The sequence below is a fragment of the Micromys minutus genome, assembly GCF_963924665.1.
Source record: "Micromys minutus genome assembly, chromosome: 11".
NCBI classification, from domain to species: Eukaryota; Metazoa; Chordata; class Mammalia; order Rodentia; family Muridae; genus Micromys; species Micromys minutus.
In genome coordinates this window covers 32,793,122-32,810,022 of record NC_137980.1, presented here as the reverse complement: position 1 = coordinate 32,810,022, position 16,901 = coordinate 32,793,122, and the positions used below count along the sequence as shown (strand labels likewise).

The window sequence follows — 16,901 nt, the reverse complement described above, 5'->3', positions numbered from 1 at the left end:
ACAAACAAACAAACAAACAAACAAAAAACCCAAAAAACAAAGCAAAACAAAAACACTTGTTGAATTTCAAAAAGAAATCTTTCTTTTAGCAAGAACATGGCAAAGGTAACACAGTGAATACCTTCACTGCATTCAGGAAGTACAAAACCGTGGGGCAAGGTGGGACCGGGCAGGTCAAGATATGAAGCACAGGGGTACAGAAGGGCCCGGCCAAGGAAGAAAATAAATACCTTAGGCAATGCTCTAGGAGGTGGAATCCAAGTCCTCTGAGCTGTCCTGGACATCAGCGCTGTTGCTGCCACTGTCTTTGGCTGCCGAGTTCTTGGGCTGACAGGCCTCCTTGGCATGAGGAATTGTGCTGCCCTGGGCCTCCTGGTTCTCCTCGGAGCCCAGAACCACGTATCTGCTCTTCTTCAGCACCAGCTGCTTCCTCAGCTCATCTGCCATCTGAGAGAGATCCCGCTTCATGGCGTAAGCATCTTCCCCATCGGCATAGTACTTGGGCTCCACCTCACTAACCTGGAAGTTGAGGGTGTTGGAATACAGGTGCAGGGCCGCCCTGTTGCTCTTCCTGACGTGCAGGGACACGTACTTGGCGCTGAAGTTCTCGATCATCGCCCGTGAGGCCTGGTCCATTAGCTTCTGGGCCAGGCCGAGGCGCCGGTGTGAGCGCTTCACGGCCAGTGAGGTTATGTGTCCGTGGGGGACATCATCGGAGTCCTCCTCCATCTTGGCCAAGACATAGCCCACTATCTTGCCGTCCTCGTCCTCGGCGATGTAGGAGAGCTGGGGCCACGACAGGCCATGGTAGAAGTAGTACTTCATCTGGTAGTTCTCAGGCAGGCAGAGCAGGTTGCAGTGCTGCATGTTCATCAGGTCTTCGGGCCGGGCATTGCGGATGTTCATCCTGGCGGGCAGGGGTTGTCTCCGCAATGGACTTCAAGCAGGCCAGGCCGTGTGGAGACCGGTGGCGGGAAGGCCTACGGGCGGAAGGGGCGGGGCTAAGGGAGCTTCCGGAAGCCTGCTGTCCCAGCCAATGAGGCTTCCGGGTCACAGGCCTGCACACCAGCACACTAGGGAGAGGATGGAGTGTGAGCAGCTCACTGAGCAATTCTCCGTTTAAAAGGTATGGCCTCTTTGCTTCCCGCGTCTTGGATTTGTTTCAATTTTAGCTTACTTTTTTAAACTTATTTTTCCTTTTGTGTATGCAATGTGTGTCTCTCTGCCTGTCTGTATGGGGAGTGTGTTTCAATTTTATCTTATTTTTTTAACTTATTCTCTCACTGTGTGTATGTAATGTGCGTGTGTCTGTTTATATGTATGTATGTAGTATGTTGTGTGTCTGTGTGTATTATATATATATGTATGGTGTGTTGTGTGTATGTCTCTGTATGTATATTTGTATGGTGTGTTATGTGTCTGTATGGTGTGTGTGTTTCAATTTTATCTTATTTTTTTTTAACTTATTCTCTCACCGTGTGTATGTAATATGTGTCTGTCTGTCTATATGTATGTATGTAGTGTGTTGTGTGTCTGTGTGTATGTATATATGTTGGAGTGTTATGTGTCTGTGTATATGTATATATGTATGGTGTGTTGTGTGTATGTTTCAATTTTAACTTATTTTTAAACGTATTCTGTGTGTATGTAATGTGTTTGTGTCTGTCTATATGGTTTTTGTGTGTGTGTAGTGCATGCACACACATGTGTACTAGCATGTGTGTGCCATGCTGCATGTGCAGGTCATAGAACTTGTAGAAATCTTTTCTTCCAACATGTGGGTCCCAGGGATTGAACTCAGCTCCTCCATTTGTCAGCAAGCACTTATGAGCCATCTCTTTAGACTTGGTTTTAGCCTTTTAGTTTGTCAACATCTGAACAGCCCTATGAAACTAGATTAATAAATTGGAACATTAGTGCCATCACAGGTAGTCTGTTCTGCCCTTACCTTCTGGAGTCCTTCCTTTCAGGTTTCATATATAAAATCGCTGGTCTGCATTTATTTTGTGTATTTTTTTAAATCACTATATGTGACTTTCAGCCTTCGTGAACAGAACAGAACTGAAGCTTTCCTGTAATCTCCCTTGATATTTTTTTTTTTTTTTGAGGTTTTAATTTTTTTCTTACAACTTTATTTTTAAAAAGTGGGATACATATACATATTTTTAAAGGCAATTTGGCATAACATTATATGAATATTTTTGTCAGTACTTAATTCTTTTAGAGGTTTGATAGCATGCATTGAAATCCCACTAGTTACCATAAGCATAAAGTACATGTAGGACAGAATGTAACATGGAAACAGATTTCTTGTTGGGTATAGATTAAGCATAATGATCTGTGAATATTCCATTGTCTATGTCCTTTTCATTCACTGGGAAACCGCTGTTTGTGGTACTTGTGATATTTCCAGTTTGGAATCGTATGGAGAGAATGGCTGAAAATTGTTGAATATTTATGGACATATTCATCTGGACTGGAAAATATAATAAGTTTTCAAATGTTATAAATATTCCCAAGCAAATTGCAAATAAAAAGATTATTCTTCATTCTTAGAAATATGTTCCAGGTTGCAAAGAACAAGACTACCCCTCCACATGAAGGGTTTGGACAAGGAAAAACCCTTGAGCAGGAGGGTGTGCTAAGAAAAGTAAACACACACACACAAAAAGCACCTTTGGTTTTTATTCTGACTCCAGGGGTGGCTGTGTCTTTTACCCATGGCTGGGGCCTTACAGTCTTACTCAGATGGATAGTCTTAAACACTGTGCACAGGAAATGAAGGGGGTAGGAGTCACAGTTCCAGGCCATCAAATTCCTGGGACAGATAGATGGACTTGTGTCTAAATAAAGGTTTTAATGGGTGGGGAAATTAAAACATTCCTTGTCCTAGACACATGTCTTAGTATTCGATGTAAGGTCTGATATCTGATATTTCTTACTTTGTCAACCTATGTGATTTCTCCGTTCTTTTCATATCAGCCATTCTTGTGCAGGGATGGAGGTACAGTTTTCTGGTGACTGCTGATAAGAAACACCTGTTTATTATTCTGTTTCCCTCCCTCCCTCTCTCACTCCTTTCTTCCTTTCTTTCCTTTGTGAGACAGGGTCTCTCTTTACATAGCCCTTGCTTTCCTGGGTTTAGAAGATTCAGTTACAATTACTGCAGGAGCCATCAGGGTATACTCACAATGTAGGTTGACCAGGTTGACCTTGAACTCACAGAGATCTACCTGCCTCTGCGTCCTGGATGCTGGGATTCAAGACATGGGCCACCTGTGACATGCCTGGCCTGTGTTTTTTCTTAAAGTTTGCTTTTCAAAAGTGTATATTTTGGCTTGACTCCCTTTATGGAGCTAGTTATAAGAAGTAGTTGCAGTAAATATCATCCTTTCCTGTTTACTGATTTTTCCAACTCTTTTAATTTAAGGGAATCATGTTTGTTAGCTTGTTTTATACATGAGCTGACTGTAAACCCTAGAAATATAAATAAGTACACACACACACACACACACACACACACACACTTTCTAGTTTTCTAGCAGACTTATGAGCTCAGATACCAAAGAGTATTCTGTTGTAATTAGAATATAGTCCAATCCTGATTCTGTTTTAATTCATATAGAATTTATGTCAGAAATCTTACAAATGACAGTATATGCTTCTTTCATAACTAGAGCCATGTGAGTTATGAGACATAACTTTTATTGTTGTTGTTGTTGCTGCTGTTGTTAAAATTTAAAAATTAGTAATAGTCTTACACTATAGAACAGGCTGCTTTGTAACTTTCGATCCTCTTGCCCCAAGCTATGCAGTAGCTGGTGTTCAGCTTGCACCATTGGACCTAGCTTGATTCCTTCCTTCCCTCCTTCCTGTCTTTAGTTTCTTATTTCTTTTTTCATTTTCAGACATTTTCCATATGTAACCCAGACTACATGTGAGTGTCCTTGCCTCTGCCTTGTAAGTGCTGGGATTCTATATGTGTGTCTCCCACGCCTAGCTATTACAATTTAAAATTTGATTGTTTGTTTATTCCTGTTTATTATTCTTTGGTAATTTACTGCTCATATATAGTGTATTTGGTCATTCTTATCCCTTATTCCACCTATCATCCCCTTGCTATTCTTTCTAAGAAGTCTCCAGTTTTACTCTCATGTCTCTCCAACATTATTGTTTCACAGTCCATGGAGTTCAGTTGGGGATGCTTGCCATGAAAATAGGTAGATAGTTGTTTACTAAAATATGGGCAAGGTACTGGTGGCTTCACCACTGCAGAACCCATCCTCAGCAACCTTTGCTACCAATGATATCTCATCAGAGAAGTGTTCGGATTCCTGGTTCCACCCCCCCCCCCCATTATCTGTGATGAAATGTTGATCAGTTATAGTTTTTGAAATTAACAACAACAACAACAACAACAAAAGGCAAGGAGGTATAAAACTGAAACAGCACAGGATACCATGGTCATCAAATATGTGGAATTTTTATTTCTGATACTCCAAGATCATTTTGGAAAGCAATAGCTACTTTTTTTTTTTTTTTTTTTTTTTAAATTTGTTTGCTGTTTAGTGCTGGGCTTGTGCCTGGGCTTCATGCTTGGATGTATCCGACCACCGGTTCACGTAGCCTCTTTACTTCCTGTTCTGAGACAGTCTCCCTGAGTTGCTGAGGCTGTCCTTGAGCTCACTCTGAAGTCTAGGCACACCTTAATTTTGAAATATTCCTGCTTTAGCTCCCGGTGGCTGGGATTGTAGACCTGTGTACTGCACTGCATGGTTTTCTCCTCTATTTCATTGCTAGGAAATGTTGAACATTAGTGTTACTAGAAAGCTGCAGAAATGATTTAAGTCCTCATCTAATTTAAATCAATCAAATGAAAGAAAAAAAAAACTACTTAACCAAAATGGCTCTTTGCCTTTAGAAATAATTTTATTTTTACTTGTTTTATTTCTTATTTAAACAACATCTCACAGTGTAGCCCAGACAGACCTGCATTGCACCCTGTAGTGATGCTGGGTTTCTAACAAGGCAATTCTTCTATCTCAGATTACTGAGTATGTTAGAAGTATAAGCCATTATAACTGTTGGGGTCCAGGAGTTGCCCCACAAACCACACAAATACTGATCTCAGTCAGATAGGGGTGGTTTATTGAATGCACACCCTAATGCTGATTGATTAGAGCTGTAGCTCAGAATTCAGAGGCTCAGCTACGGCTAGGAGCGTCTTTCTCTGCCATCTTATAAAGGCTAAAAACCTCAAAAAAAAAAAACCACAGTGAGCTCATGTGCAGATGCAGGAAGTGTTGCCCAATGGTCAGCTCTGACTCAAGCCATTTTACACATAACAGTTTATACCGACCTTTAATTTGATGGGTCCTTTGTAAAGCTTGGTGGAATTACTTAAGATTAACAAACCTCATACACAACATAACAGGATATGTGATCAGTATGACCTCGCTCTGAGTCTGTTATTTTTCTGTGTCAGTGACTGGCAGGCATGTTACAGCAACAATATGAAATAGCTTGCAGTCATGAAAAAAATGGCTATAGATATGCTAGGGATATATAAGGCATGCCCAGATTAAAATAAATTTGTAAACTTCACTTTGTTTCCTGCTTTTTTGAAAACATTTTAGCTGATATACATCCACCTATTAATTAATTAATTAATTAATTAATTAATTAATTAATTAATTAATTAATTCTCCTTCCACCATGCGGGTCCTGGGGATTGGACACAGGTATTTTCAGGCGTTGGGCAAGTTTTTCCACCTGCTGAGCCATCTTAACACGTTCTTAACTTTTAAAGAAAAATCAAGTGTATAAGTGTTAACTCATATTAACTCAAATTAATAATTGTATGACAGCTTTTAAATTTTGTCTGATCATAGGGAATTTAAAACTGACAATGAAATAATGATCATATTGATCATATTTTTGCCTTCTAGCTCCCACATATCCATAAATTTTATTTACTCTGTATCACTTTGAATTATTGAATGCTCAAAAATTAAAGCCATGTTTGGAAGTACAGCTCTGTGACATCAGCACTGAGTTTTTGGAGATGAGGGAGGGATCATTGAGGTTCATGGGCTGCCAGCACAGCTGAATTGATGAGGTCCAAGTTCAATGACAGACCCTATCCTGATATAGAGGAGCACACCTGAGGACAACCTCTAACCTCCTTGCACTCATGCATGTACCAAAGGATCCACACACAAGTGCACACACAAGTGCACATTCATACAAACAAGTACATATAACATGCACACAGTTTTTAGTTTTAAAGATATCAAACAACAATAGCCATCATCAGGGTACAAATGATATAGAAATAAATGTAGATGGGGAAAGAGATCAGTTATGTTCTGCTAGCAGGAGTATAAACCAGTATAGCCACTTTGAAGGTTTCTGAAGATCTAGAAAGAGAAATACCATATGATTCACCTATAGCACTTCTGGGCATAGACTCAAAGGCTTTATGTCTTATATAGAGGTACTTACACATTCATGAGAATTGCTGTTCTAGTCCCAGTAGCTAGGGATATTATACTATATATAGATATTGAGTGAACTTATATAGCTATCAAATGTTGAACTGATAATCAAAGTACAAAAACAGTTCTCCTCTCCCTCTTTCTCCCTCTCTCTCTCTCTCCCGCCCCCTCCTCTCTCTCTCTCTCTCTCTCTCTCTCTCTCTCTCTCTCTCTCTCTCTCTCTCTCTCTTCACACACACACACACACACACACACACACACACAAAGTACTATCATTTAGAGGTAGGTACCTATCTTTGCATTTTATTCTTTGAGAATTTATACATATATGCATGACATCGAAATAAGATTACATCTGCTTTTTGGTTTCCACTTCCTACTCCTGACTTCACCATGCATGCCGCCTCCAAACTCCATGCCTCCTCCTCCTCCGCCTCCTCCTCCTCCTTCTTCTTCTTTTTCTTTTGACGTAAACCACTAAGTCTATTTAGTGCTGCTTATATATGCAGAGGTGTGGGGCCATCCATTGGAGCATGGAAAAAAACCCTACTGAGGGCCACACCTCCTAAAGAAAGATTTTGTGAAATCCCTGTGGTTTGGCACTGAGGTTAATAAATATATTCCATTTAGGGCTCAGAACTTGGAGTCACATATTCTCAGCACTCTGACCAAGTACAAAGTGTTGCATTGATCACCTCTCACTTTAAAAACAAACAAACCAAAACAACAACAACAAAAACCTGTTTGACCAATGTTGAGAAAAGCCCAGATTTATCTCTATAAACATACATATTTAGAGAGCAGTTTCAAAACACTTAGCAGAACAACAATGCTAAGTTCTTTTTTTACGTTATTTTTATTGGCTATTCTCTACATTTACATTTCAGATGTTATCCCTTTCCCCCAATCGCATCCCTCCTCCTCCTGCCCTTGCCTTTATGAATGTGCTCCCTCTCCCAACCACCCTCTCCCTCCTCAGCACTTTGGAGTTCTCCTACACTGGGAAAACGAGCCTTTGATGGACCAAAGGCTTCTCCTCCCATTGATGTCAGAAAATGCTATCCTCTGCTACATATGCACCTGGGGCCATGGGTCTCTGAGCTCACTGGTCTGTGTTTTAGTCCTGAGAGCTGTGGTGGGTTTGGATAGTTGATAGTTTTGTTCTTCCCATGGGGTTGCAGATCCTTTCAGCTCTTTCAGTCCTTTCTCTAGTTCCTTCATTGGGGTCCTCCTGTCAGTCTGATGATTAGCTGTAAGCATCTTCCTCTGTATCTGTATGACTCTGGTACAGCCTCTGAAGAGACATCCATATCATATCCCTGCCAGTAAGCACTACTTGGCATCAGCTTGGGTTTAGTGGCTGCATATGGACCCCAGATGAGACAGTCTCTGGATTATTTTTTCTTCAATCTCTGCTCCTCTATTTGTCCCTTTATTTCCTCCCACAAACATTTTGTTCTCCCTTCTAAGAATTACTGAGGTATCCACATTCTGGCATTCTTTCTCTTTGAGCTTTATGAGTTGTATGAATTGCTTCCTGGGTATTCAAGCTCAGTAGGTTAGTATCTGCTTATCAGTGAGTACGTACCATGAGTGTTTTATTGTGACCGGCTTACCTCACTCAGTGTGATAACTGCAAGTTCCGTCCATTTGCCTAGGAATTTCATGAAGTTGTTTCTAATAGCTGAGTGGTACTACATTGTGTATATGTACACAATTTATGTATCCATTCCTCTGTTGAAGGATATCTTGGTTCTTTCCAGCTTCTGGCTATTATAAATAAGGCTGCTATGAGCATGGTAGAACATGTATCCTTGTTATATGTTAGAGCATCTTTTGGGTGTATGCCCAGGAGTGGTATAGAGGGTCTCAGATTGATTTCCACAGTAGTTGTACCAGCTTACAGCCCTACCAACAGTGGAGGAGTGTTCCTCTTTCTCCACATCCTCACCAGCATCTGCTGTTACCTGAGTTTGTGATCTGAGCCATTCTGCCTGGTGTGAGGTGGAATCTCAGGGCTGTTTTGATTTGCATTTCCCTGATGACTAGGGATATTAAGCAATTCTTTAGGTGCTTCTCGGCCATTTGGTATTCCTCAGTTGAGAATTCTTTGTTTAGCTCTGTACCCCATTTTTAAATTAGGATTATTTGATTCTCGAGAGTCTAAATTCCACCAGAGAACTTTTACAGCTGATAAAAAAACTTCAGCAAAGTGGCTGGATATAAAATTAACTCGAACAAATCATTAGCCTTCCTCTATTCAAAAGATAAGCAGGCTAAGAAAGAAATTAGAGAATCAACACCCTTCACAATAGAAAGAATATAAAATACCCAAGTAAAGAATTTGTATGACAAGAGTTTCAAGTCTCTGAAGAAGGAAATTGAAGAAGACCTCAGAAGATGGACAGATCTCCCATGCTCATGAATTGGAAGGATCAACATAGTAAAAATGGCCATCTTGCCTAAGGCAATCTACAAATTCAATGCAATCCCCATTGAATGTAACCAGCTACCCTCACCTGCCCTCTGAGACCGGAAGTGAGAGAGTGAGCCAGTGGTGAAAACCAATACAGATTCATCTTATAGCTTTAGAGTTGGGAGGGCATTGAGCTCCCAAATTCCTGGCTGTGGTTTCCTGGTGAAAAACTGCTTGCCAACTCTCTTATCCCCATTCTGCATGGTCTTGTTGCTTTGGGAGTTGACTAAACTGTTTTGTGTATGAATGCCAAATGTCCCCTGCCTAAAATTCGACTTTTTCCCCCTTAAGCGGTTTTTCCCAGAGATTGTCTAAGGAGAAAACTTGGGATTTTTTTTGGCTTTTTCAAAAAGACATTATTTAATAACTATGTCAAACCATTTGATGTCAGGTTCAGGCATGTGATATCTTGATCTTATCCAGGTCTATAATTCTCTATTAGTCAAATGCAGATAAAATTTGCTTCTTTGGAGGTGGTAGTGGAATGTTGGGATTCAGAATGGAGGTAGATGGGGTAGAACTTTAATATTAAACTAGAATTCAATAAGGAAAATTTTCATTAATCCAACACTAATTTAATTTATATAACAGCAAAGAGTTATACATAATTTTTGCATAAAAAGGTAATTGGTGCATTTTCCTTCCCACTGTGTTAATAACAATGTTTTAAAATATACTTTATTATAAGCAATGGGAATGTATGACACATGGATATATCTGCCTGGAGTCTTACTGCAAAGAGCACCCCAGGCATCCAGATCACTCATGCCAACAGTATTCAGAACAGGATTTGTAGAAGGATTTAAGAAATCGAAGTAGATTTAGAGGATTAATATAAAATCATAGGAATGCCTGACATGTCGTATTTCTTCAAGAAGATTCAGGGATATAGATTAGACAGTCTCTAGAGTTCTCACGAAGGTGATTTGTCCATTCAAAGGGAACCCAAGGGAGCTTGACATTATGTCTGAATGTTCAGCTAGATGAGGAACTTCTCCACGTTGGAGCTGCCAGCTAAGCACTGCTTTACAATTCATTTTCTAATTATGTCAAGAAATACAAAGCATATTTGTAGTCCTCTGCTTGTGCCCTCCTGTCCCACTGTCAGTAGCTCTTGGGTTTCCTCTCTGCTTCACTTCCCCAAAGTAGCAGATTGAACATGCAAAGCATACAGCACAGAAGAATGATGGCACGTGGGTCCCTGTCTCCTGGCACACTCTGCTAATCTGCCTCAACTGCCATTACCAATTAGGGTGAAGCAATGACTCCCACCTTGGCTGTTACTGTATTTAAATGCACTTGGAGAGCCATGCATGCGTGTTTCACTTGATGAACTTATTATCCAGTGCATAATGTAAGAAGACAAGAGGTTATATTTCAAGATTTGGGGACTTTTTAAATAGGTGAAATATGCTATCCATGTAAATGTATGTAGTAATAGATGGTCTTTGAAAATATAAATTAGTGTCCATGTATTTAGCAATGGACTAAGAAATAAAATAGTGCTTTTTGAATTCCAATCATAACCCCTTCTAATATATGTCAGAATATATATGTGTTACAACATGTATATTAAAATATATATTAGTATGTGTGTTTACATATATGTGAGTGTGTGTGTTTATTTCTTCCTCCTCCATACAACTCCAACTTGTATGTTTAAATATTTAACATTTATATGCATCCTAAATTAAAATTATACAAGTTTTCTTACCTTAATAGTTATATAAACATAATTATATATTTATTTTTGATGATTTGTATTTTTCAACAGGATTTAAAATTTTTGGTGTGCATTTCCTTGTTTAGGGTTTTCTTTGACACAGGTTTTCTTTTAGACACAGGTTTCATGTATCCCAGCAAATCTTAGGCAGACAATGATGACCTTGAACTCTGGATCCTCTTGCCTCTACCTCTTGAGTTCTGAGACCCCAGTCATACACAGGCTTCTCCTTGCAGGTTCAATTTCAACAGTGCTGAAGATCAAACTCAAGGCTTTATGTATGCTATGTGCTGTGCTCTGACAAATGACCTACATCAACAGCTCTTTTTCTCCAATTTTATTGTTTTTTTTTTAACAAGATTTTTCTATTTACCCATGGTTGGCCAGGAACTCATTGTGTAGGAAAAAAAAACTGGTCTTAAAATCATAGAGCTCTTTTTGCCTCTCCCTTGAAAGTGCTGGGTTAGAGGTATGTGCCACCATATCTGGTCTTCAATATCTGTCAATCTGTCTATCTATGCATCTCTCTGTCTGTCTGTCTGTCTGTCTGTCTATCTATCTATCTATCTATCTATCATCTATCTATCTATCTATCTATCTATCTATCTATCTATCTATCCATCCATCCATCCATCTACCCATCCATCCATCCATCCATCCATCCATCCATCCATCTATCTATCTATCTATCTATCTACCTATCATCTATCTATCTAGGCATCTATATATTTATCTGTGTATCTATATATATCTTACTATCTATCGATGTATCTATTATCTATACATGTCTGTCTGTCTGCCTATCTATGTATCTATCTGTCTATTTATCTATGTATCTATTATCTATATTAACCATCTATGTATCTATCTATTGTCTATTATCTCTTTGTCTGTCTGTCTGTCTGTCTAATTTGGAGTTCTATTCATGTCAGTATACACATTCATAAAGTAATTCATTTTAACACCATTTAAGCATGCAAAGCCATTGTTTGCTTTCAATGAAATAGTTATTTTTCCCCAGATGTTTGGTTCATCTCTAACTTTTAAAAACATTCCACACTGCCTTAACTTTGGGTTGGCATAGGCAACTTTGAAACTTAAAGCTGCACAAGTCTGTTACCTTATAATACTGTATTTAGCGTTGTAAGCACTCGTGGTTAGGTAGGCTGCTTTGTTGAGGGCCATACATACAAAGATGCAGATTCCAATGAGAGTTTTCATTCTGTGAGCTAAGGCTCCTTTTCACTTTGTATTCAAGTTGTTAAAATTCAAATTTGCAGACATAAGCCCAAGGCTTCCACTTTAGTGTAGCATACTGTCTTAGTTACTTTTCTTGCTGCTATAAAATACCCTAATAAAAGCAGCTTAAGGGAAAATGGGGCTTTTCTTGACTTTCTGTTTATTAATAGTGTCTGTCATGGCAGGAAGTCAAAATATCAAGAGCTTGAAGTGATTGGTCACATGGCATTAAGAGTTAGGAAGCCTTTTATGTGTGAATTTATTCTGCTTGTCAGTCCAGGAAAGTGGATGGTGCCACCCACAGTGGTTGGATATTCTGCCTGAAGCAAGGTAATCAAAATAATCTCCCACAGACTCATCTCTCAGGTGATTTTCAGATCTTCTGTTGATAACACCAACCATCATACCTACCAAAGGAGAATTTTCTTAGCTCTTTTGGAGTTGCTCATTATTACTTGAAATGGTGCGAACCATTTCACAATATTCTGCTTATGTGAAGTTAGCAGTGATAATAAATTGTAGGCATAATGTTGTGCAATATGTAAAAATTATCCTGTATTACTCAAATGCTGATTTCTCTGCCTGCATATCTGATTGCAATCCTTATTCTGAGAATCCTTATTCAGCGATGCATAAACATTACTCTCCAATTATTCCTTGATTGGTCTATAAAGCTAGCAGATCAGCCAGTGACTGAGCAGGGAAGAGAATAGAGAGGAACTGCCTCCCAGCTACAGGGAGAAGTCTCAGAGAGCATGAGAAAATCTCTGGAGCCCAGAGAGCCACATCCATACTAAAATGCAGGTATCACTGGGGTTTTGACCAGGAGGAAGCCAGATTAGTTTAGTGGATTAAAATACTGCTCAGTTGTTGTGACCTTAAAGCTTGCTAAATAATAGTCCAGTCTCAATTATTTGTAGCTAGCTGGGCTAAGAGGAAAATTGCCACAAACACTTTTTAAAAAGCCACTAACATGTACCACTGGTTTTGAATCTCCTCTAAATATCTTATAGCCCCTTTGATCATATCACTAAGAGTATTATTCTCTTGGATTAATTCATCTATAGAGATCTTGCTGATTTCCCCAAATCCTTTCTGCCAGTGGCAATGCAACACTGGAGACGAATCAGCATCATCACACTGAGGTGCCCCACTCACAGGCAGTGAACTTAGTGCTTAGGATGCTACACTCAGATGTGGAAATTTTGGGCATTATTCTGGAATTCTTTCTATGACCAAGTTTTTTAAGTGAATTATTTCTGAGTAGTATTTTGCATAAGTACCCCCACAGGCTCATGTATCTGAACACTAAATGCCTGCTGGAGGCACTGTCTGAGAATGTCTGTGGAGAAGTACAGCTGGATGGAGGTACATTATGGGCTTTGATAGTTTCTAGCCTTCCTCCACTTGCAGCTTCTTCCTACTTCCTGTTTGCAGCTCTGGATGTGACCTCTTACTTTCCTGCTCCTGGCCTGCACTTCTGATTTTTAAGTAGAGTGTTTTATGTAATCCAGATGCCCTGAACTCATGGAAGGTTTCCCGCCTGAGTCTCCCAGGTGCTACAGGCATGCCTCGTGCCCTGCTCCAAATCAAAATTTAATATTAGAGAAAAAGAGAATTGTCTCATAAAAGGGATCAATTCTGAAGGTTTTTATTTTATATGCCTAATAATATACATTGGAAATACATGGAGCAAATGCCCAGAATGGTAACTGATGGACCTTTAATCATTCCAATGCCTTACTCCCAATGACTGATACAATAATATAGTTACAAAAACAACATAAATATGGAATACTTGAATTGGACTAAAAGCTAACAGTATCTAAGTCAATTTATACAACTGTGTACCTTAAATGGCAGAGGTACACAGAATGTAATTGCCAATACAGATCATCTTCTACGACATGAAATGGGTCAATAAAGTCAAGTGGACTCAGTTGTAACTGCTATATTATTAAAGTATGTGATCAAAATACTCACATAAGACACTGGCAAATATGCAACTATTCATCAGTTATATACATGCTTCCAAATAACCTCTGAGTCAGGGACAGTCAGCCATACAGTGAGTATCTTGAAATAGCATGGTAAAACATTTTAAAAAGTAAGAGGTATCAGCCCTATTTGTGAAGCTATTCTTAAATTGGGTAGTGGATTAACAGGAATTTGTTATAAATTTTAGCTTCAATGTGTCTTATACATCTGTCTCTGTTTGCATAAAATGCAAGCCAAAATCTTAGGAAATATTCTTTGCAACATGACAACTATAATCCAGAATGGTTTGGGGCTGGCTGGGTCACAAGACTGGTTTTCAAGCTTTAAGAAGAGGACAGAGGCTGGAGAGATGACTCAGTGACTTAGAGTACTTGCTACACTTTTAGAGAACCAGGTTCGGTTCCCAGTGGCTCACAGCCATCCATGACTCAAGTTCCTGGGAGATCCGACCCCCTTTCCTGCCCTCTGAGGGCATCAGGCATTCATGTAGTGTACATGAATGCACACAAAAGAAAAGAAATATGTCTAAAACTGTAAAAACTAAAAACAAAAGGAAGACCTTAAATCTTAGGTTACACTTCACAGACACGTGACTGACTGTTGTTTCTCATTTCTTCTGAAAACATTCAACTGTAAACACTGCTAAAAGGAGCACCACACACTCAGGCTCTCTGTGGTCTTTGTTGAAGAAGAGAAGTGAGCACATGTGCTCCATGCCATTGCTTGTATCATTAAGCATCAAAAAAAAAAAAAAAAAAAAAAAAAAAAAAAAAAAAAAAAAAAAAAAAAAAGCACAGCATCTGCAAGCCCCTGTTTTAATTAGATCCTGAAGTAATGGCTGCAGCTGAGCCGTTTATTGCTTCTGTAAATGAGAGCCAGTGGAGGGAAGGTGCTTTCCCTGTATCACGTCTGAATGAGGTAGAAACGTAGGTGGAACCTGGTAAAGTCGAAACTGTCTTGTAGTGTGTTGCAAATAGCCAGAGAAACACAGCAGGGTTCAGCATGTCACAGTGAGGGTGTGGGGTAGGGGAAGAAATGCCAATGACACTAAGGCAGGAACACACAGAGCTCACCAATGTCACTACCCAGAGGGACATAGAATAAAATGCTAGCCATTGACTATTCATCTTCATAATATGAACAGCTTTACTCTTAAATAACAGTATCTCCATTTAAATATGATATGGTTTTAGAGGGTTTTTTTGTGTGCTACTATAGAAAAAATCTGGAGATATGCTCCTTAGTACAAATGCATATCCAATTAGTGTTAACCCATTTGATTTGTCTTTCAAATTAATGGCTAGATATTTTTATTACTGGAAAGTGAAAAATTATTACAAAATTAGAATATACACCATAAATTGTCTCCAAACAGCTGTAATCTTCAAAAGCAATAACTCGCTGTTAGCAAGATGTTGGTCGCTCTAAATTATTATGTCTATTTTCCCACTTTTCTAAGACTAACAGTATTGACAAAATTCATTTTTACAGTAAAAACTTGCCTTTTTAGAAATTATGACATCATAAAAATTGCAACGGAGATTTTCCAATTGCTTACAGAATAGATATTTAAAATGCTTCAAAATAGAGGGCTGTGCAGAAAAATGAAGGTTTTCCTAATATTAACCAAGACCAGAAAAGCATGTCAGATTTATAAAACCATTTGCTACTACAATAGCATACAAGTGGAAGGCTCTGGAAGAGGGCTGGCTGGGAGCACTTCATTATATTGAATGGTAGATTAATGTTCATAGTTTTCCGTTGCTCACTTTTATGCAGGGGCTGGTGTGAGACGCAGTATATTATGCAATGTTCTTGTCATGTATCGGTGATGATATTAACAGTCTGATGCTAAGCAGGTTCTGAGGAAATGAGGAGGGAAAATGACTTACTATTATTTACCCTGAAACAAGATTCAATCTGCTGCTGTACTTAGTGCTGTGTTTTTCATTATCTCACAAGCATATGTTGGAACTGCTACAGATGATGAAGTTAGCTGCTGGGCTGACTTACCGACAGTGCCTTCCATCTTGATTTTAATAAGAAGAATGAGCAGATTGTTTGTGACCTTTGTCAAAGGCTTCCTAGAAGACTAGAAAACTAACCACAAAACTGCTAGCCTTGAGCCCTGCTGAATATTCAGAGCACCTTGACTAGAACAAACTGTCTAAGACAAAGCCATTGTTACTGAGAGAGCCTCATCCTTCAGTGGAAAATGACCAATGCTCATCTTAGAATCCTATGAAATGACTCACGCCACAGTAAAGAGAAAGTGAACATTTCCAGTTGCTCGGTCCCCGACCCTTATAGAAACAATGAACACAGTACAGGTAATGTGAATGTTGAACGTTGGGTCTTTTATACCTCTTATTTCCTTTTTAGAAAATTATAAGCATTTTTGCTGAGTAGAAATCCTTAAACCTTATAGTTATTTTGAGTACAAGAAAATAAGGTAAGTTAAGGGGAAAAATCAACTGCCTATTTTTAAAGTCTCATGCTTTTCAAGAGTGATGGTTAATCCTCAAAACCATACATTTAATAGTGACAATGGTCTAAATTGCCATTCCTTGGACAGTTGCTATAGAAAGTGTTGTTACCAAGTAGTGACAGTAGCTAACAGTTTGTGAGTAGCACACCACTCGGCAGTGAGCTTGCTCCAGAACGTAAATGAACACATTGATTCATTTATTGAAAAATGTCTCAGAACAAGTGTTTTCAGTGCAGCTGTTTCGCATCCCAGAAAGCCATTTTGATAGGACGCCGAAGGACCCTGCTGAACTGGATGTCACAATTTAGAATTCATTCCCTGTTGGGTTGCCATTGCTGAATCACACATCACTGACATGAAGGAAACCTCTTAGACCCTTCCAACAGATGCTGGCACTGAGTCACTGCTATTTATGACTGCAAAGACCTAAGTTGAGGTTTTACATTAAGGAACTCTGAGGGACAGCATTATGACAAAAGC

The 16,901-nt window shown here is 39.1% G+C and overlaps 1 protein-coding gene across 1 annotated transcript; it reads right to left on the bottom strand.

Annotated features, from left to right (window-relative positions):
• Positions 1-243: 243 nt before the first annotated feature.
• Positions 244-906, bottom strand: NAA11 (N-alpha-acetyltransferase 11, NatA catalytic subunit; the record flags this gene model as incomplete). Its single annotated transcript, XM_080925626.1, has 1 exon — positions 244-906. One exon carries the CDS (start codon positions 904-906, stop codon positions 244-246), a length of 663 nt encoding a protein of 220 aa, XP_080781752.1.
• Between the last annotated feature and the right edge of the window lie 15,995 nt (positions 907-16,901).